Here is a 24,292-nt window from a genome sequence, read left to right as displayed (position 1 = left end):
ATTAAAAAAATTTCTGTCTGTCTGTCTGTCTGTCTGTATGTTCAGGCATCACGTAAAAACTAACGGTTCGATTTCGATGAAACTTGGTATAATTATACCTTATTATCCTGGGCGTAAAATAGGATACTTTTTATCCTGGAAAAATACGTAAAAAAAAATTAATCTTAATTTTTCAGTTTTATCCATAGACGTTGTTCTGTAGAACCGCGAACACACGTTGCGTATTATTATAGGCCTAGCCGTATTTGGGTCCAATAGATATTTATAAGATGTCATTGTCAGAGTTACTCAAAATGGAGAAATAAACCACCCACGCCAAGACCGACATCCGCGCGGACGGAGTCGCGGGCGGAAGCTAGTTACAAATATTATAATTAATGAGATATTGATAACACGCGGTTACCATAATATATTATACATAGGTACATAATTAGACCTCTTATTATAAATCTATAAAAATAGTTATATAGAAAAAAATCAGTTCGAGAAGCATTAAATGTATAAAACATTACATATATAATCAGCAGATTTCCCTCAACCCTGAATCGAGGATAACATCCTGAAAATATATCAATATACGAAAAAATCGCTTTTAACATAACAATATGAAGATGCGACAAATTTTCTTAGAACTATGCAAGAGTCAAGTCATATAAACAACATCACAAAAAAAAAGTGAAGTACGTGTTTTAAAAAATTTTGATAGCAATAAAAAATCGTCTATACATAAATACTATTTAAAATTCTTTGAGTCTATTTCTTGCTTAAGATATCCTCCAAAATTGATAAACAGACAACAATGCCAAAAAAAAGCATGCTTTGTTTTAAGGTAAATTTCGTAAAAGGCGGGTTTCCTCTCCAAAACCTTACACACTATAGAAGATCTAATTGAATTAGACAAAGTTACGACCTAATATAAATGCAGTTCCATAGGTAGAGTTCATTAGTCTAGTGGGATTTTTTAGTTGCTCTCTGTAGTGTTTCTTCCATACTTCTCAAATATCTATTCAAGGAATCGGATGTGTTTTGAAGAATATGTAATCCTAGCCTATATTTAAAATCTACGAGTCGTTGTAAAAAGTCAAAGAATCCGGAACCATTGGACGGAGGTGGGTATGTTAATATTTCTGGGAAGAGAGTTGGTCGTGCGCTTGTAGTTTGTGATTTTGTTGGTGTACGTGTTGAGACATCAGATTTAAATTCAGTAGTTGTTTCTGTGTTAAATGTACTCTCGGTTTCGTCATTGGAAACTTCGTTCGTTAAAGCCGCACTTTTATCTGTTGAATATACTTCATATATTCTGAATTTGTCATTTTTTGCATCATCTACAGGCATAGTTGATACGCTCTCTACAATATCATTTCTCATTGTAGTCGTATCTGCTTCTGTTTCTTTTGGATCAACTGAAACAGCGTAAATTGGTACTACCTTTTCTTTAATTTGTTCTTCTTCTTTTGGTACGTACTGTAATGATGGCAGATTCATTGGGATCATGTTTAGAGAATCATCAATTTCATTACTTAGAAAAGCGTCCTTTTCCTTTTCCTTTGCTTCTTCCAAAACTTCCTCGATGGCAATACCTCTTCGCTTTCTATTCAACTTTCTTGGGCCATGCTCAGGAACAACGGCTGGTGTTGCAGAATCGGATAATTCTTTAGGCACATTACCTACTACAAATTTGTTATCACTATTTTCTGAGTCTTCTTCGGTCTCATCTGCATATTGATTATTATTGGATTCCTCTGCCTCATTGTTCGAACCTAGATACATTGATGTTGGTGAATGCGTTACAGCACTACTTGTAGTTTCGCTATAGAATTGATTATCGTACGGATAGACTGGTTTGAAATCAGTATCAGCTGCTGGTTTTACACCGTACACAACAGATCCAGAGGTATCGCTTCCATACGAAGATATATCTGATGGTCCTGTCTGTGGCGCAGCATAAATAGGCTCAACGGCGGGATATGATGTAGTGTAAGCGTGCCTTGTTTCATATTGAGGCGTTGTATAAGCGTGTCTTGTGTCATACTGAGGACGTTGGTGGTAATTCAGAGGTTCATTATAAACAGCGCCATGTGCAATGCCTGTTTTTTGTTGAGGATAGTGGGCATTGTAATTAGGTTCATACTTTTGTGCGACGTGCCTGTATCGAATGTCTTGTTGTTCTTTTTTAACTGGATACCTACTTGTGTAAGCGGTTTGTGCGGCATATGGATTTAACTTATGTTTTGCATGCGCAGGCATACCAGCTATTACAGTTGATAACATTTCTTCTTCAGGTTGACCATTTCCCTCGTTAGCATACTCTTCGGCGTTATTCCTGTAAATGTCGTCTTTTTTGTCAACTTCGAAGGTTCTTCGTACGGGAGTTGCGAATGGATATAAGAAATAGCTAGCAAGTCCTACTAGTCCAGCTAAACCAATAACTCCAACACCAACAGAAGGCATTACTTCCCTTGAGAAGTAATTGTAAATTTGGCTTGTGAAGGGTCCTGTAGCAGTAGTCGGCTTCTTACTCGTTTTTGTAGATTTCGTTTTATTTGCAGTTTTAAGTTCAGCTGTCACAGCCGTTGCAGTGGGCTTAGGCTTAGAGGTTTTGCGTTTCTTTGTTTTAGTCTTCTTCTTCACTGAAGTTCGTTTAGGTTTTTTCGTAGTAGTCGCTGGTGTACTAACTTCCAATTCAATCTCTTGTTCTTTTGGTTCCATGGGTAGCATTGCTGATTCATTTGGAATAGATAACGTAGTACTAGTTTTATGCTTGATTTTTTCCTTCTTTTTGCCAGGTTTAGAAGTTACTTTGATTACTGGTATGACCACGCTTGGTTCTTTAGTTACTTCTTTCTTTACAGTTGTTTCAGTTGAAGGAATCGGAGTTGTTGTTGTGGTTGTGGTTCGAGGTAGACTGCTTTTATTTTTCTGTACGTTTGTCATCACTGTGTCTTTAATCTTATTGTACACATTTTCATTTATAGCCGATCCACTTGCCACTAAATCTGACTTATTTGTGCTCCCAACAATAGGTCTTTTAGGTAATGATGGTTTTGTTGGTGGTCTCTTAGTTTTGTTTTTGGTAGGCTTCGGCTTCTTATTATCTTCAATTTTGGTAGGTTCTGTTGTGGAATTATCCTTATTTGGTGGATTACTCAATAAGATCCAGGTTGAAATACCTTGGTTGGATGTCGATGATTCAACTGCAGGCACTTTATTTTCATTTTCAAGCTCTTCCATAGTGACTGGGACTGCGACACCAGCGTGAGAATATTCGTTTTGTTCGCCATCCTCGTTTCTTGTTCTAATCTTTTGCTTTTGAATGAATTGTGTTTTTATTTTAGGTGGGACTCTTGTGTCGGGAACTGCTGCATCAGACGAATCATTTGTTGGTGCTTTATCTAAAAGCTGATTGGCTACTTTTGTGATGGAGTCGCCTATTGGTGGAGATTTAGTCTTAACGTTTCTTGAAGTGCTGATAGCGTCTGGAACAACGGCAGGAAGCTCCACGACTTTGGAAGAATCTTCTGACGTTTCTGGCTCAGCTTGTCTGTAATGAGAAAAATAAATTGACAGCTATTGTACAATTTTATTCACAGAAGTGATGAAAATGATGTTTCAAACAGTGTTTATATTTTATAAGTCACAAGGTACGCATCATTGGAAAACCATTACGTATAAACTAATGAAATTTAAGTGCAAATTTTACAGTGAAATATTGTAAGCAATTGTGAAAACGAAAACAAAAAATATTATTAAATAGGCAAGTCATGAGAAAATATTAAACTAGATTATTATTAACGAATTATCTTTTATTAACATTCTCTTTGTTTGATATGACTATTACTGATTATTATCAAAGATTACTTACTGAAGGAATGAAGGAATTTGTAAAAACAAATAACATACAAAAATAAAACAAAGAATAACTTTTTATAGATACTTTATTAAATACGAGTGTGCTGAGTAAATACTACTTAAATGAAATAAATTAATAAATAGGTATCTTATAACTACTTAAATAATATATTTTGTATGTACAGTTTAATTAAATTTTATAATATTTTAATTAGTAATACTGTCACGCTCTTATTCCTAATGAAATCAAAAATATTATATAGGTGTGAAGAAGTTTAGTTATAAAAATAGATATTAATATAAACTATAAAGATCTAATGAATATTCATTCCTTTCGTATTTGTGTACTTTCATATTTGTGTTGATACTTCTGAATATTTTTATAACTATTGGTCTAGAAATAAATTATTTTTTTAAATTATTATTCATAAAAATTAGCTTAGAATAGAATAAATATCATTGATATAAGTACCTTTATTTAAAGTTTCCTATTAGCACCTTAGTTTTTGAAACGGTTATTTAAATATCACGTTTTCTATTTTCCTTCAAATATCTCAGTTAAGAGCGAGCGCGCACGAGCAACTTAGTTGCCCGGCAACTATTTTGTCTCTGTCGCTGTCTCCTCGCAAAGTTTTGAACGATGCGCTCACGAAAGCGACAGCAACGCAACTTTTTCTTTAAAATTTTCTGCATTTATCAACATGGATTTCGAAGAAACGGTTGTGGTCTGTGCTCTTGTCCCGCATAGTTCCCATTCGCGTGGGATTTCCGGGATAAAACCTATCCTATGTGTTAATCCAAGTTACCCTCTATATGTGTGCAAAATTTCATTGTAATCGGTTCAGTAGTTTATGCGTGAAAACTGAAAACCATACATACCTACAAACCTTTCCTCTTTATAATATTAGTATAGATATGTAATCGTAATTGTAAAAAGTAAAGTAGTTTTTAATTAATACTTTTTAGTGTATTTTTCAACACGAATCAAACGAGCTCAAACTCGATAAAGTTGAGTCAATATATTACTAAGTTCCTATGGCCACCTTCCGATTCCATCATCAAATCAGCTCTATCTCATAATAATGTTTCATCGCTATCCAATTTACATGCGTATACAAAATTTCAGCTCAGCGTATGCTCTTAAAAATTATTACTTTCAAACCTTTTCTGTTCCCTACCTTCGACCTATATCAAGAGTTTAAAGTTCTCACAGTGCGACAACTATTCTTTCATAGCCTTATTTTAAAACAGCATAGTTTCCCTAGAGATAATAGTGACTTAACCCTGGCTTCAAAGCGTAAAAAGAATAAAGTTTTTATTATTCCTAGAACTAATCTTAAAAAAAGCAGAAATCATATAAATTTCTTGGGCCCCGCCTTATATAATTTTGCTAATAAGGAGTTTAAAATATCTAATCTATCTAATTACAAACTTCGAACAGTAGCACACGACTGGTTTCAAGGATTAAGCTATGATGACACTGAAAAAATTTTGTATGATATCCTCTAAAAATCACACAAACACACACATACATACGCACACACACGTACACGCAAGCGCATACACACTCACTCACACACACAGACACACATACTCACATAATTAGATAACTTGTAAGAAACCATTTTATAATGAATATCTTTATATATATTATATGTATATTAATCTTATTTATTTATATATTTATTTATTTTTTAAAGTTAAGTCTAACTAAGTTTGAAGATTGTACCTACATAAAAATTTCTGTCTCTAAATATGTATTGTTAAAATCATATTGTTAAAAATATGCTAAGCCGACGGAGGTCACTGGTTGACCCCGCACAGGTTTTTCCTAGTGGGTTAACCAGGGATTTACTACAATTTATATGAGTTGTAAAAATTGTGAAACAAATAAATAAATTTGAAATTTGAAATTTGAAATTTTTATTTGATTTGAATCGGTTACCTGGAAATGAATCAAAGTTACTTGCTACATTTCAATTAAGTCATCGAGATCAGACAAAAATGCTCAATTAATAAAAACTACTGGGTTTATCCGAATAAAATTTATGGGACCAATTCCACACCATTCCGCATCAAAAAAAAAAAAGAATCACGTAAACCGGTTCAGAAACCTCGGAGTAATCGGTGTACATACATAAAAAAATATACCAGCCGAATTGATAACCTCCTCCTTTTTTTTTGAAGTCGGTTAAAACTTAAAACTACTGTGTACGAGAATAAATACGTTGACATAAATACGTATTATCGCTACGCCGGTTACGCGGCAACTGGCCGGGCGGCCGTCGACAGGCAACATTTTTGTCGCCGTGCGCGCACTTGCATTGAAACCAATAGATAGGGCGACAGTTGCGTCGCGGGCTTGTCTCCGAACCCGCGGACAAAAATGTCTCCCGGGAGTTGCGTCGCTACGTGCGCGCACTTTCATACTATAGTCCGTTCGCGTTAAGAAAATAGTGAGTCATCGTTGTCCGCCGGCCTGGCCACGCCCCAAATTAGAAAGTCGAGTTCACAGTGACCAGTTGAAATATGACCTTCGAACAAAACGGTTGTGTATTTTGCGTGACTCGTTCAACAATAAATTTTGAAAATGAATACTTCACCAATTCGAAAGAATAAAAGTGGATCAATAATCCATAGCGGAGAGAGACGCATAATTTACAATGTTTATAAGTACTTTAAATTGTGTGATTTGATGGAACACGCAGAACAAAATTCTTTCATAATAAATGTAACTGAAGAATCTAGCGATACTGAATAGTGATTTAAGTAATTTTAAGACATTTTTTTTCCATTAATAATAATTTAATGTTTAAAAAAATGTTTGTACTTTTTCTCCACTGTGAATACACCCTCATCCTGTAGTTGCACTGATGACTCACTATTTTCTTAACGCGAACGGACTATAGCCCATAGGTGGGAGAGACAAAATAGTTGCGGAGACAAAATAGTTGCGGAGACAAAGTTGCTCGTGCGCGCTAGCTCTTAAACTTTAAACAAATAAAAGTGTCAGTCAACTTTTCTTCACGTATACGATAAATAAATACAACATACGTACGTTTATTTATTCTCAGGTTAGTAAAATTTAAGTATAATGAAATTACGATGAAAGGTTTATATGACGAGGTATTTATATTTTACTAGCTTACCGCCCACGGCTTCGCCCGCTTGGTCTAATAAATTATACATATACTAAAACCTTCCTCTTGAATCACTTTTATCTATTAAAAAAACCGCATTAAAATCCGTTGCGTAGTTTTAAAGATTTAAGCATACAAAGGGACATAGGGAAATAGGGACAGAGAAAGCGACTTTGTTTTATACTATGTAGTGAAGTGATAGTGATGATGTGCGAAGTCGGTATCGATTATTTCTTATGCCTAATCTTGCTAAAATGGTAACAAAAGCATGTATATCATACGTAATACGAGTTTAATGTAGATTATAAATTTTATAAAAAAATAAGCCTTATTTTTTCTTCCTACTTTTGCGATTATTCGGTTTAATTTTGTTTGTCACACTAGTTATCCATTGTTGAACTTTATCAACCCAACTTTGTCTCTCATGTGAAGTTGGGCGTCCTATTTTTCTGGTAAGAATAGGAAGATCTGGTCTCCATTTTCTGTGAATACCGTTCGTATTGAGATTCCAAGTTTTATCATATTCATCCCATTCCCACTGAGGTCTATATAGGTTTACATTTGGTGCTTCTCTCGCGTAAGATAACGCCCAAGGCGCAAAGAGGGTAGCAATTCCCGATGTACTAGCTACTATAAAAATTAACGGTGCCAAAAGAAAAGAGAGGATTGGAAAACTCAATGGATTTATGGACGCTAGCCAAGTAAAACCGCTAATTGCTGGACGAAAGAAATCCAGCATACCAGACAAGCCAAAGCCATCATCATCGTCGTTTTCACTTGGCCGGGATAAAGCAGAACTGGGGGAATTTGGTAAACTAGCATAGTTAGCAGATTCAGATTCCGCTTCTAGAGAATTCGCAGCGTTATAATTTGATAGTTCTAAGCTCTCTATCGGAGCACTGTCTTCTTCTGGCTCATCAGACTCAGCGTAATCATTACCAGCTTCTTCACTCTCAGAATTTTCCTCGGGTAATCCAAAAATATCGGTTAATGTATCCGCGTCGGGGTCTTCGTCGGATTCAATAACGTTATTTTTGTTTACGACATTTGTATTGACCGCAATATTGAGATCCGGACATGCTTCCTTGCCTTGACCTTGGAATGTGTTGTTAAGAGTTAGGAATATAGTGGGACAGTCGTCAGAAGCGCCAGCGTATTCTTCTGGCCTGATGACTATTCTATCAGTGTACGCGTTTGTAGGTGGGAAAGTAGTAACTTCAAATATATTACCTGGATATTGTGGGCGATGGTTATTGTATGGATTTTTATACGTTGTTGATTTAATTGGTTTTACAGGCCTTCGATGAGGCGTCTGGCTTTCAGGCCATGGTTGAGGATAACCAACGTTAGTAATTATTGGTGTTGGAGTGGGTGTGTTGAATATGAATGTTGGTCTTGTTGGTGAATTGAAAGGGTGTTTATCTATAATATGTACGTTACTGGAGTATACGTGAGTTTCTTCAGAATAATCTGATTGTGGATGATGATGATATGTGTAACGCTTATTAGATGATTGTTTTACATCTTCTGTTTCATCGTGATTACCTTCTGAACTAGAAAAATAGTTATTTGAGTTGGGATAGTTAGCTTTTGTATTACCGATTTCTTCACGAGAAAATTCGGATTTTTCATCTTTCACGTTATCCGTCCATTTTGTTATTATTTTTTTTATGACAGGTTTATTTTTATTTTGGGTTGATGATATTTTATTATTATTCTTTACTTTATTAGAATTAGAGTTATGTTTTACTTTAAAATTTCTACGAATCAATCTATCAGTACGAAAATTAGGGTTTGTATTATTTGTAACATGTTGGTTTTGATTTGAATTTACTAAACGAAAGAAACTAAAATTACTATTACCGTAATCAGACCTGATATCGTAATAATTATTACTATTATTTATCCTAAATCTATACCTTAGAGGTGAACCTGTAGTTTTTTCTTCGGAACTTAATTCAGTCGGTACAGATTCTTGAGGTCGCGAGTAAACTAACGGACACACAAATAAAACTAAAACTAAAGTCCACTTTGAACACACACTTTTTCGCCGCGTCATGTTGAATACCTGTAAAGAAGAAAAAATGTATTAGTTATATTATATTACTTCTCAAACATACAAGTCAACACATAGAAAATTTTCATAAAATCGCTTAAAAATATGGGTAGAACTTTGTAGTTTTTACATCTAAAGTCAATTAAGTATAAAAGGTGGTAAGGTATATTATAATAATAAGATATATTATAATAATAAGATTAGAAAATTTGTAACTGAAAGACAATTCTAGTTGGTAAATATGTATAAATTAGTACCATGTATACCTATGACTTATATTAAAACTTTCAAAGAACTTCATAATTCAAACTTATTTTTATAATATCTATAAGAACAACAACCTTGAAATATTTTAATTCAATAGGAAAATTCAAAAATTCTAGAATATTTTAAATTCAAATTTACTTTAAACTTGTTCCAATCGTGAACCGTTATGTTAACGAAATAACAAGTTAAGTTAAAGTTAAACTGGAGCTTACACACGTGTTAATGTTGGCGTAACTTTGACGTCAGAATTAACTTAGCTAACTTTGGCTTTGAATTTTTGTCGAGTGCTGGATTACCTAATATTTTTAGTGTGAAATATTGTCATAACGAGACCTTTTTTGAAGTCGGTTGATAACCAAGTATTCTCTTTATTTTATCCTTAAATCAAATCTATACAATAATAATGAATCGCCAGATAATAAGCGCAAAACTCGAGAACGACTGAACCGATTTCGTTTATTATTTTTTAATAATATTCCTTCAAGTGCGAGGATGGTTCTTATGGAGAAAAAACTGTGCCTCGCGGTTTTTCGCGCATTGCTCCGCTCCTATTGGTCATAGTGTGATGATATATAGCCTTCCTCGATAAATGGGCCATCTAAAACCGAAAGAATTTACAAATCGGATCAGTAGTTCCTGAGATTAGCGCGTTCAAACAAACAAACAAACTCTTCAGCTTTATAATACCTATTAGGTATATTAGTACATACTTAATAAAAATTTTAAACCACAATCAAACAAAACAATACTTTTACATTCCTGTGGTGTTTATTTTCACGTGTAAAAACCACACAGTGAGTCACTTTCTTTGTCACGGATTTATAATAATTTCCTTACATGCAAAATATATTTTTCTTGCATGCGACGAATGATAATCGTCTACAAACAAAGGTAAAATATATCTAATGCCTTCCTATAATTATTATGTTTATACTGACAACAGAATACATAAATGCAAAATCAAGATTCGTCAACCATTTAATATTTAAGTTTTAGAAATTAATTGATAATTAATATGAGTTTAATATCTTAATTCAAAGGTATTTAATGGGAAGAATTCCATATCCCCGATACAACCATCTATTTACGACTTTAAAAAAAAAATTAACAAAATTGGTATAATTTGAGTATCATAAATTTGGGTATTACTTTAGTACGAACGTATTTAGAGGTAATTTGAATAAACTAAGTATTATTTTTTTGGTTTTGTAAACGTCAGTTGAAACCATTTTTAACATAAAAATATATCTCAATATCTATAATTATTTACACTTGAACCCATAATTAATTACGTAAATATTAACAACCTTTCTATTGGAAGTGATCACAGATACACAAAGGTGAACGCCCTGGCGGCCATGACACAGACCTCAGCGTCACTGACCTACATTACAACCGGTTCGATGTTTTTCCGTTAATTCCTTAAAATCCTCTTGTTGTGTTAATATTTATTGATTTATGGTTTTAAGAAACATTTGTATAGTAGGCACTAATCGTAATGAAAAATTATGTTGGTTTTGAGACAAATTAAGTAAAACTAAACCTATTGTAATTAACGAAAATTCCATGGCATTGTCACAAAAATTAGATGCTTCAGATAAAATTGTATAGGTACCTACAAATTATCGTGAAAATATAACGACAACAAATTTAAGCATCAAATCAGTTTTGTAATGGAAAAACAATAAGAAAAATCTTAAGAATGAACATTTTATTCATAGATTAAAGATAATTTGGAAAATCCAAAAGTGCACGCCTCATAATTTTTTTTAATAAATATTTATTAATTATTATTTTTGTTTATTTAATAACAATTAAACCACATCGAATCAGACCCTGAAAAATGAAAGGGTTCTATTCCTGAGCATACTCAAGCGTAAGAGAAAAAAAAAGTCTCGATTAGTAAAGTATTTCGGTCGCTATCGTGTTAACAAGAAAAAGGATCCGCACCACTCCGCACATACAGACACACGGACGTCCAAGACAGAACTTTTTTAAACTGTTTTTTAACTAGTTTAAATAACAAAAACGACATCAAAAATATCATGAACGTTAAAAATAGTGTTTTTTCTTAATATGTGTGTGTATGTATTATCTTACAAGTGCAATGTATGATACATAAAGACATTTTAAGTTTGAAAAATCAGATGTTTTGCGCGAAGTGACAGTAGTACCCACCTCAACGCTTCGCTTATGAGGCGTGCAATACACATTAGATTAAGAATTACATAACTTGTAGAAACTCTAAAAATATTGAAAAACTTACATCTTTATTATCTTCGACCTTTAAACTGACTTAACTTTTTGCAATTTTTTTTATAATAGCTACTTACATTTTTTTTGTAATTTGTAGACCCTATAATCATCCGACCTCATCTTAAACAATCCAAAAAATACTTTGACAAAATTATTTTTCCCCATTTCAAAGAATTATTTTTAACCTCTTGAATGTTGTGGGTTTTTTATTAAGGATGTCACATAATATAACGGCTATAATTTTATGAATCCATTAACCTACTTTTACTTTCACGAAGTCGTTACCTACATTTTTGGATATTATTCGATAATTCTCGGTCGATTGAGAACGGTTTTTATATTAAGACCAGCCTTTACTAAAACTTACGGGAAAAATTCTCAAACTATGAGAAAAAACTGGGCATTGTATTTCTAATTCAGTTCTGCATAATAATATGAATTTTATTTAGTGTGTAGGAAAACGATCCTTACTTATGCGAAACTATCTCTGTTATGCTTTCACGTCTAAACCACTGAACCAATTTTGATGAAATTTGTAATTAAGTGTTCATATGTAACCTCTCAAATATAAAGACAGTTTAAAAATAATTCTTAGTAGGTAAGTAGGACACTTTGTATTAAAATATCGACCCACGAACTTTGTAAACTTATTTCATAAACATTCATATTATGTTTTTAAACAAACTTATGAAATCATTTAAGTGACAACTGCGGCATTTATTTAAGTTTTAGATCAAGCGAAAAAGGTTAAAAAAATAAAAAGACGACTCTTCATTACTTTATCGAGAAAATTTTAATCGTAAAACGGGTATCTTGTTCAGCTCTTGACCGTTGCAACTTCAATATCAATGTTATAAGTCCAAGTTATAAGCTTTCCAACTTATTTTAATTATTTTTATTACCTACTAGCTGAGCTTCGCTGTTTCACCATAGCCTATAGATTTCCTCGATAAATGGAATATCTCTAATTGAACAATCAGACAACCCAGGATAGGCCATTCTGACGCAAGAGAACAAGAGCCGACTTCAAATAAAGGGGCAAAGGAAATAAAGAACTACAAAGCCGGCCGATTTTTATTTACATTTAGAACCCTTGCATTGTCGTGATTGCCTCAACTCGCCCAACGTTGCCCATTGTGAAAAGGGCCCATTATATGTTGTGTTGATGATTCATCCTATCCTATCCTACTAATATTATAAATGCAAAAGTTGTGAGGATGGATGTATTTGTACCTATTGTACATGTGTGTGTGATGTATGTGTATGTTTGTTAATCTTTCACGCAAATACTACAGAACCGGTTACAATGAAATTTAGCACAAATATCGAGAGTAACTTGGATTAACACATAGGATAGGTTTTATTCCGGATATACCACGGGAACGGTTACTATGCGGGTTTTTCTTTGACTACGCGGACAAAGCTGCTGGCGGTAAGCTATAGTACCCAGTTACCCACTAGTATAGTATTGTACTATCTGTGGCTATAGTATAAAATCGTAATCGCCTGTCCCTCAGAGCAACTATTATGTTAATGGCATAACAGTGACGGCGTGCGTGCTCCTTTCCACTCGGCCGCATTCTGCTTCCAGACGCGGAGGGAAAACTGCATCGATATTATTTTGTGATACGTATGTTAGTACACTTTGGGTTGGATAGTTTTCCCTATTAATTGTTTGTGGTAGGAATGAATGATTTGGTTTTTTTAGTTTCGTATAATAATAATACCATTAACCAAATTTCCAGCAATCGTTCAATGTCTACAGCAGTCAGTAGACACAGAAACACGATTTAGGTACTAAAAGGCTGAGTAGAGAGCCTTAGTATGGGAATAATAATTGGCTAAATATTATTGCCAGCCAATTATTATTGAGGGACACAGGGAGGGCCTCTGAGGGATAGGTGATCATCTAGATGATCACCTAGGTCCCTCAGAGCAATAATTGTTCCCATAGTAATAGAGATTCCTTTTATGAACATTTAGTATAATGATAACATGACAGTGAACTAAAAACGCAAAACCGAGAATATGCCCATGGTAAAGCAAGTCCCTATTAGCAAACTATTTAGTAATCTGTCCTATCTATTACATAAAATAATAATTTGCACACACACACCAAATCCACGCAATCCTACGCTACACTACACATAGACCTATATAATTTGCGACGTTACCAATATGACATAAAGTGAAATCTGTTTCCGCGATGCACTCTACAATTTTCCAAGACACCATTAAATGTTGCCAGTTGTGATGTTACGTTTTAATGACATGGTAATACTTTGCAAGACTATTGTTTATTGATCAAATTGATGTGAAAATGGTGACGAAGTTTTTGGGCGTGGTTCAACCACGGTGGTTGGCGCTTGTGAAAAATATATGAAAATAGGAACATAGGTGATGCGATTTGGGCACAACAACACAATCACAACATGTGATTTGGGCTGATGATGATTATGATGATGTATAAAATATATTGCACCTACCTAAATATTATGACCAATTTTACAATGATACATTTTAAATGTTATTTTGGTGTTTCCTAACTTACTGTTTTGACGATATTTTTTTTACAGGTAGAGTTTTTTTTACAAATTTTGCCCTATCATATGGTTTAAAGTTATCCAGCTAATTTGCAAAAGGTTTGTTTCTGGTATTGATTGATTAGAAATTCCTAGGCAGTAAAATATCAAGTAACTTAAAATAAATACGTCTGTATAAAATCTAACAACCACATTATGATTCAGAAAAATATTTTTAATTATTTTTCATAATAACATATGAGGAAAATTATTTTTACTAATTTCCGTAGGAATTCTACATGAGCCTACAGGTGACTGAACGCATCTAAGCAAAACCAGATTAGCGGTATTACCTGCTCCACAACATTACATTCAAGGAACGTTTAAAAACATTATTTTCCAGAAGAAATAACTTTATATGACTCAAAGATTTTCCTCTTTCATATCTAAGATTTGGTTTGTAATAATATATTTCTGATAGAATTATTAAAGTTTGTTTTCGAAACGGAACATCTAATGTAATATCTACTTACGGTGCATTTACATCAAACGAGCGAATGCTCATTTTAAGCCCACTATATCAAAATAATTCTTTTATTTTAAACAGGCGTGGAGCATTCTTTCGTTGGTCTTAGTGCGTAGTCGTAGTCGAAAAAATTCTATGCAATGTTCTAATACTGAACAACACTGAATACGAGTTTTCGTTTACACTAAACAATCACGAAATAATGCTCTTGCTCTAGCTCTAGCTCTATGTTCGTTTGTTGTAAACGCACCGTTACATTAAAAGATATAATGAATCAATAAATTAAATCCTAAAAATTTAACATTCTAAGTAATCCTATCAAAAATATCCTTCATCCAAATATTTGGTAGCTTCTGAAAATTTTCAATATAATAAAAAAAATATATAGTATGAATAAATCACTAATTTATGACACTAGTAAATCTAATTGGCCTGCACTAATTTTGATTTCATATCGTTATTACAAAATATGATGACCGTAAAATTAAACAAGCGTTGCAAATTATAAACAATGTTAATTACAATTATTTTTAAATTTGTTATTTGTTACGTATTGTTTATGGTATGTTAACAATAACAAGATTAGCTTAATTGAATGATTTTATTGTATTGATGAGTCATATTTTATGTGTAAACTAGCTGTGCCCGGCGGTTTTAGCCGCATGGCACAGCTATAGTCTCCGCTCCTCCTAAACGTGATGATAATAATATATAGCCTTAAGGCCTAAGGCTATACCTTCATCGATGAATGGGCTATCTAACACCGACAGAATGTTTCAAATCGGACCAGTAGTTCCTGAGATTAGCGCGTTCAAACAAACAAACAAAATCTTCAGCTTTATAATATTAATTATATTAGTATAGAAAGATAACTGGTGTTACCAAAACAACTTTTTTTAAGCCTACACAGGTTTAAATTTATTTGTACCTAAGCATACAACCTATCTTATTAGTTATTTACTTATAGATAAAAATCAGAGACAGGATGTTTATCGCCATTAAAATATAAACATTTATTAAAAGCAATTTCTTTAATGAATGTAATTGGGCCAGCAATTGGTCATGGATCTATAATTTAATTAAAAACAACAACACGGTAAAAACAATCTTCAAAAACAGGCTTCTAAGAAATTCACTGAGTCATTTTATTTTTGTTTTCGAGGGGAACACTGTGTAGTAGGTACCTATGCATTTGACTCCTAATATTATACCTACCGGGTGACTGGTAATTCGACGTGATCCTTCAAAGGGGTTATACTAGAGGTCATTTGCAACAAATTAAGTCCAGTTAACCAGGGGACAAAAATGGATGGTTATTGAACTATGACGGATTTTGATATGAAAATTTTCTGCCTTTTTACCAAAAAGAATTATTAATTATGAAAAAACTACTACAGTGTTAACATTTAATTGATATTTTTTTGAAAGCCGAAGAATGAGCGATCAGTTTAAAAAAAAAAAACTTTCCCAAAACTTGCATCACCTCAAAAAGAAAAGGGTAAAAAAAAACATCAATAACCATCCATTTTTGACCCCTGGTTAGCTGGACTTAATTTGTTGAAAATGACCTCTAGTATAACCCCTTTGAAAGATCACGTCGAATTACCAATCATCCTGTATATAATATTATGTTAACATAAAAAACTGGTAAGAAAAAAAATATAGTAATCATATCCAGGTACCAAATAAATGTATCACGCTCAAACACATTCCTCGCTACACATCCTCGTACATTATAGGTGGAAAAACACCCTTAGACTCGATTCTAACCTACTTTTGTACACTTAGAAATTAAAGACTTTTTAACGGATTTTAAACGCGATTTATTCATTCTATTATTTTCCCGGGTCACGGGGAGACTGTCTCCCCGTGACCACGCTCGCTGTAAAGTGTTCGAAACGTCGGGACAATAATAGAATGAATAAATCGCGTTTAAAATCCGTTAAAAAGTCTTTAATTTCTAAATGTATAATACTCGCGTAAAATCAAACATTAGAAAATACTTTGTACACTTATCGAGGATCGGTGACAAATACAATAATATCATGAGTTTAAACTTTAAAGCGTATTATTTAGTTTTTCTTAAATAGCTATATTTATTATTATATTTTTATAGGAACAACTTAGGTACATGTGGTCTACATCTCCTAATTATCTATGGCGCAGCTTTCACTAAAACTGTCAAAGTTAATTCTATTGTTTATGGATAAAAGGTCAAGTGTGATCGTGACGTAAGTACCGTTGCTCGTGTGCCGGTATTTGGGCCATGCCTTTGGAGGCTTCGCTTTTGTTTTTTATAGGAAAGTGGGTTGGTTATTTTTTTTCTGTGGTTAAGAATTAAGATGTCTATGGTTTTGAGTTTGTTCTTGGTAATTTATACTCTGTTGTCTACTGTTTAAAGAGTAATTTCAAACTTAATTTTATAAATATTTATGGTCTTTAATTAAGAAATTATAATGAAAAGTTTAAAGTGTGTTGTTTTACCGTATTAATTGCCTAGTTAAAAAATATAATTGAGATTATATTCCGTTATTATGCATTCATAATTCATATAAAGTTTATCAAATAATGAACTATAGTAGAGCCATTTTAATAGGCAACATTTGACAGTTCAACAAAATTCAACAACGTAACCTAGTAACGACAACATAGAATAGGTAACATGATATTTCGTTTTGTTAGAACTGCACATTTGCTTAACTTTTTTCAATTACGATTACATATTTATTATAATAATGACCGATATAAGTAATTTTAGGATTTGATTTTACTGATAAACCATTCTAAACATAATAAACAATTTCTGATTTAAAGAACTGACGTCTCTACAATTTTGTGTCAATAAACCTTTTTTCTTTTTAAATACCAGAGACGTTACTCTAAAAATCGAAATAAGACATCTAGAATCGAATGCATTGATTACTTGGGAATAAAAATTATCATAAATTATTGACATGTGTTTCAAGTTCGATTGACAAATGTTTCAAGTCCGTATCGATTAATTCACTTTAATCGATGTTTTTATGCAGGTTACCACCCTATGAAGATAAAATTGATAGACGTCAAATGTTACCTATTAAATTGGCTCCACTATAGATCTTGGGCACAATGTGTGAGATAGTTTAAATTTTTAATTTATTTTCTCTAGGAAAATTTTAGTTTGTGTTATTGAGTTTATATTTGTGAGACCGAAATTATTACCTAAGTATATGAATTCTTATTTGCATGCTAATTAAATCTAATTATTATTTGGCAAAGTGTTGATATGATTTCACGCTAAAAATTATCATCGTGCTGCAATTATTATTATTTTATCCAGTATAGTATTAAAGAAACACATTTAATGTGTATCAATTTACAAAATAAGCCTATAACCCAAAACATTATTAGATAATTTATCTGATATACAATAACTTTCGGAACCACCATCCCAAATCAATCACACCAAAAACACTATTAATAATTCAAAATGTTCTCTCTTCTAATACCTAGAATCCTATGAAACACTATCACGTTATCTGATACCATATAAAACTCAATATCAGGCCAGTGAGAGTGACCTTAATACCCAATTAATGATATACATATTATAATATAATATCGACTAGAAGTATCGGGAAACTGCACAACACTGAGAATGCACTTTCTCCGCCATTTTGTTTAGATGCTCAATATTTGTGTTCTAAAGTAAAGTAAGTACTATATTTTGTTGTTAATTAAGGTTAAGACCTATTGTTTATTAATATTTGGCATTACACTAAATCTTGATAATATGTTTCATAGTCTAATTTTTTACAGTATTTTGGCACAGTATTACAATTTACAATATAGGAAATATTGGAATACTGTAATTTTGGTTTCTCGGTATCTTTCATATTGGTTTTATTGTCATGTTTGCAACATTATTAGGTAGGTATAATTAAAATTTTTGGTTAGTTTTATTTGTGTGTGTTCTGAATTAAATCAAGTTTATTTCTTTTTAATATTGCAGTTTTAGTACCTAAGCAGTAATTAGGGTCTCTAATCTCTATGTATTGATTGACAAAACGCTTAAAGGTATTTGTGTTTTTATTGACACTAGGTAATTAAAAAATATGCTATGTACAACAATATACAGTGTTTTAAATAATTGAGTTATGAAACAATTTCTTTATTTGTAGTTATATAAGGACGCATTTCCTTGTTATTTAAATACATTTGAATTCACCTAACAAGTAATTATTGTAAAAAAAATAATTATGCATAAATAAAAAAATTGCATCCGATTTTAATAATCGATTTCAATCAATTATTTACATTTTACATAGGTACTTAATTAAATTTATTACCTATGTAAGTATATCATTTACCATATTTTATAATAATGATTTATGTAGGTTTCAGCTACTAAGTAGGTTCTATCGTATTCTAAGTAGATCTATCGTATTTTTCTATGTTTAAATACTAACGTGTCTCATGTAGGTAATTATACAATTCTTCAATCCTTCTATTGCATCCTTCTAACTCTATCCTACACTACACAATTTTGATCACCTTACACCTATCTACAAAATAACGGTTCCAATACGCATTTTTATTTACCCGATCTTTATTACTAAAATCTATACGTTAAAAACTACACAAAATTGTCTATTCCATCTACGCATCACACATCAACATTTCACTAAAGAAATGTACCTATCTAAAAACGGTATAAAACTAAAAAAATAAATAGTTCCCGTTACTCACCACTAGATCGCGCTACTATACACACACGCGTCAAACGCAAGAGTTCGAAACAGACTGACCGGCGAACGGTATAGTGTACCACTTTGTGACAGTGGTATAGTGGTTATACCACTAGTAGGTACGTAGGTTCTTTGGTGGGTAATAGTGTATGGTAATTAAATATGGAACATTTTAAATTAAAGTTTAAAGTACGCTAATTAGTAAAATTACCTACCTATGATAACTTGGACATTTTTTAAAGTGCTTTTTAAAGATATGAATGAATAATAGTCCTATTGATACTAATTATAACTTAATATTTATCAGTATACTTACTATAACGATGTCATACTGTACTTATTTATGAAAAAAACTAAAAATAAAAAAAACGTTCAGGCAAACTCTTCGTGTATCTAGGTACCTTATAGTTCATTTTATTATAAGCTATCCTACCTATCTTGCAAAGAACTACACCTAGGCTAAAACTATTTTCAAACGAATGATTTGTAGATAAACTATATAGAGTTACTATGTACTAGGTACGTAGTACATAGTAACTCAATGGTAAACTAGCGCTTATTTCCATAATTATTAAGGAACGTACATAGGTACCGTATGATTTTTTTTTTCTATTCTACCTACTCCATATTTTTAGATTAAAGATTATTCATACTTAATATTATCATGGTACAGGTACTGTAAAAACACACTACAAGTACAAAGTTTGAATTAAAATTTTTCTTGTAAAGTGGGTCAAAAATAAATCGTTATAAATCGTTTATATAAAGAAGTCGGTTACTTACAAAATACAAATACACACATGATACAGCCAGTATTCAATTTTATTCTATCTGCGAAGGCATTTCAGTATAATATATAAAAAAAAAAGAAATTATTCAGAGTAAAGTTTTTAAAAAAGCGCCATCTATTTGAAAATGTTAGAACAAATGTAATACTGTATTTTTGTGTTTGTGAAAGTTATTGCTACCGTCGAATAGATGGCGCTTAAAGAGATATCCAAACATAGTACCCAATATATAACAGAGATGGTGCTGTAATAAAATAATATTTTTGTCCGAAAAAATGTCTTGGATTTTATAGAACTTATAAATCTAATAATTTCTGATATTAATTTCAAATACTTTGTCATACATATAAATAATAAGGTATTTTAATTTAAAAAAATCGTAGTTGAAAATTAACCATATAAAGTTAAGTACCCACGTAGGAAAGCGAGCTTAATCGCATTAAATCGCTCGTCATACTAAATCACGGTAATGTTATCTTTATTTCATAATTCTACATCGGTGAAAGTGAACATACTTAAACGACAAAAATTCTTTTGAATTTATAGGTCCTTCCTAAAATAAAGAAAATCTTTACCTGATTACTATTCGAGAATAACTGGAATTCTCTTATTAGCCAATAGATGTATACAAGTTTTTAAAAAAAGTATCTTTCTAGTATGACACGATAAAATAATATTATGTAGGTACGGAAGTATTTTTTGGAACTAGGTACCTTATAAATTGATAAAATTTTCAAATTTTATTAAATGCTAAACCAATGTCGTGAAATATAACCTCATGGCAATTCTATTTAATCTATTGAAATGCTAAGATATTTTTAAGAAGTATTTGTATCTAAAATGACTTCAAAGCGCGATACTTATGGCATGCTTATGGTCAGTTTTTACTTTACACTTATTTTACCAACATTGCATTGTAACGAACCGTGCAACCGAAGTAAACAACCACAGATAACAAAAACTCAAAATAACCACAAAGAAAGTGAGGAAAGTAAGATGCTATAAATAGTAAATACCACACTTTTGTGAGACCTATCTCAAAACTGTATTAGTATAGAAAAAGAACTTATATATTTATAAAAAAGCGGAAAACAATATATTTCAATAAATAAATAAAATATATTTCTGGGTTATAACTTAGAACCTTAGATTATGGATTGGTCTCCGCGCGCGCGCTACGACTAGATGCCGCTTGCGTACTTGAAAAATGCGGCAACTTTTAGTACGCCGAATTCGGCGTACCCGAGCCAGTCATGTCACAAGCGTTGTGTGGAGAGGGCATACCGATAGTTTTTGAAGATTTTGGACAAAACCCGAAGTAAAATGCCTGTTTGTGCCATAAAACTGTGTAAAAAAAATATAAAAAAAAATAAGTGAGACACTGGGATCACGTACGATCAGGAATAATCGTATTATTCGAAATTTCACCTGTACTTTAAAAATGTTGTTTACGAAAATACGACGCCATTCAGTGTTGCCGTACTGCATATCCCAAAAAATACACATGGTTAAGGAAATCTTTTAGCAATAATTTGAACTTATTCATAATGTTTTTTTCAATACTATTACTATTACTAACGCATATATAAAAAAGGATAATTATAACAATAATTTATTTCTGTTTAACCATGTTTAACTGACTCATATGTTATTTTTTTTATTACCGCTTTTTACTTTTAAGTTTTAAACAACCTTTGTGGCATTGCAAGTGGATTTGAGTCGCATGTTCATGGGTTCGATTCCCGGCAAGGCCAAGATGAAAAAAAATATTTTTCAAACTTCAGCCCATTACCCATTTATGAGGTAAAATTTATGTAGCTGGCAGTACAATTCTTCACACACACTAGCGTCCTTACAAATTGACTTACACACACTACAGAACTGAGTTGCCGCACTCACAGAGCTATTGTTTTTAGGTGAGGCGGTATCTAGTCGTAGCGCGCGCGCGGAGACCAATCCTTAATCTATGCTTAGAACTATAAACCTACGGAATATTTACGAAAGTCGGTTATAGAAAACCCAAAAACATGGTTCGCATGAAAATGCCTCATACCTAACTACATACGGGGCCAAATTCAGCGTTTTATTTTTTTTAAGTGACGTACTTTATAAGAATTGTGAGTGTGAGGTGCATTTCTTAATTGTTTTATTTGTTTAATATTTTGTCATAAGTAAGGAAACTCAAAACTGCTCTCAAGCTCAAAATTATCCTCTTGATCGAATTATAGACACCTATTGAAGGCTTATCTTTAAGTAGGTAGGTATAAATTATATCATACCTTACACTTAATACAAATGCTAAAGACAATTAGGTATAATTAATTGACAGATTATCAATTTCGTACCTATACGCCTAAAAAATTGCAAAAATGTTTACCGCAAAAATAATAAATAGATACTTTTTGCCGTAAATATTTTTTGTCTTTATCGAGATTCGAACCTGCGATCTCCCAATAAGATATCAATCACGCAAAGCACTAAACCGATAACAATTAAACTGTGACAAGATAACAGTATTCACATAAAAAAAAACTAATCATAATGCGTCTCGTGAACAACTGAACAATAAGTGAGAAAATTTCTAACATCCATCAGAGAGATGAAACAAACAGTTGTTATTTATATAATGGGGTTTGAGCACAATCATTAGGTGCTAAAATTACATAATTACGTATTTTAGTTTAATTTTCAAAATTGGTAGTGTTGAGACTTGAGATGGCATCGAAAAATTTTTCGTAATTCATTTAAAGTCTTATTTTGGATTTTCACTTTTGGTTTGTTATTCAAAAATAAATTATAAATAAACGATTTTAATTAGATTAACCCAAATATCATTGGGAAATAGATTAAACTAGCTTTCTGCCCGCGGCTTCGCCAGCGTTTTCAAAGAAAAACCCGCGTAGTTCCCGTTCCCGTGAGATTTCCGGGATAAAACTTATTCTATGTGTTAATCCAAGTTACCATCTACATGTGTTCTAAATTTCATTGTAATCGGGTCAGTAGTATTTGCGTGCACACACATCCTCACAAACTTTCGCATTTATAATATTAGTAAGATAAGATTAATAAGAGATTATCCGTATTTTTTTTAATCGTAGACTTTTTCCAAGTTAGTTCCACAAAACATAAACAATCACAGATAGTATTATAATATACATATAGTAATATAATTTAGTAAGATATTGCAAACAATTATTAATATTATGAAAACAATTGCACGTTACAAATGCTATAACAATTAACCCACTTTAGACACCTTTTTTTTTATACTTGATAGGCAGGCGTTTGACCACTATCCCGCCTGATGTAAAGCGGTGATGCGATCTATCTACCTCATTTTATAATCATCAGCAGAATCCCTGGATTGTTTCTTTGAAACTTCTGAACCGATTTTGATGAAACCTAACAGTGAATAAAACTTGTGGCCAGATCTAATTCTAATCGAACCTACCGTTTAGGTAAAAACATCTAAACCTAATGTAACTTCGGTCCACAATTATGATAGACAAATAAAAATAGCTAGACTAATCTTATAGACAAAGCTTTAGTAACCTAACTAAAACTATTAAAAATATCTTCCACACGCACTTTCATCTCCTAACTCATTCCGTGTTCATATCAAAGATCTTATTTTTATCTACGTTATACAACCAGAACCCATTCATACAATAACATAATTATGGAATAATGAAGCTACTTACCATGTGACCATCTGACCTTTACGCCAACATAATACTAACATCATGGGATCATCCGATACGATCTTTACTTCCCCAATTACGCAGAAAGCTATTCTTTGTGTATGTTATATCACTATTAAATAATAACTGTGAATTCGCTTTTACTTTTCTGGTCACAGTTCATGTAAAATTTCGATTCATATCTCTCCGTAGTAAATCGATTAGTCTTCATCTGTATTTCATTGTTTGTTATAAACAGTTATGTAACTCCCATGTGCGTCCCAATTTAATTGAATGATGTAACAATCTTTGTTTTAAACTTCATTGTTTTTAAAATCTCTCACTGCTTTTTTCGGCTTTAATCTAATTGTCTCTTATTATTAATTGCTACATTAGATCATCTAATTAGTCCTGGTTTTCTTTTCGCTGTTATATATTCTTATATTTAAGCAAATTTTGTCTTCTTACTGCAATATCTTCC

General features: G+C 32.2%; 1 protein-coding gene across 2 annotated transcripts; it reads right to left on the bottom strand.

Annotated features, from left to right (window-relative positions):
- Nucleotides 1-365: 365 nt before the first annotated feature.
- Nucleotides 366-24,292, bottom strand: LOC149906887 (uncharacterized). 2 transcript variants are annotated; one of them, XM_090103937.1, is made up of 3 exons: nt 23,833-24,292; nt 8,909-9,057; nt 366-3,541 (listed from the first exon to the last, which is right to left on the bottom strand). In XM_090103937.1, exons 1-3 carry the CDS (start codon nt 23,833-23,835, stop codon nt 949-951), a joined length of 2,745 nt encoding a protein of 914 aa, XP_089960063.1. In that variant the 5' UTR covers nt 23,836-24,292; the 3' UTR covers nt 366-948. The 2 variants fall into 2 exon arrangements, with proteins under 2 accessions (XP_089960063.1, XP_089960064.1); XM_090103938.1 differs by lacking the exon at nt 23,833-24,292 and adding an exon at nt 19,345-19,436.

Source organism: Colias eurytheme, chromosome 7, assembly GCF_061535395.1.
Source record: "Colias eurytheme isolate Ceu_HAF_F1 chromosome 7, ilColEury1 Martin Lab GWU primary, whole genome shotgun sequence".
Taxonomy (NCBI): domain Eukaryota; kingdom Metazoa; phylum Arthropoda; class Insecta; order Lepidoptera; family Pieridae; genus Colias; species Colias eurytheme.
This window is presented reverse-complemented; position numbering and strand designations above follow the sequence as displayed.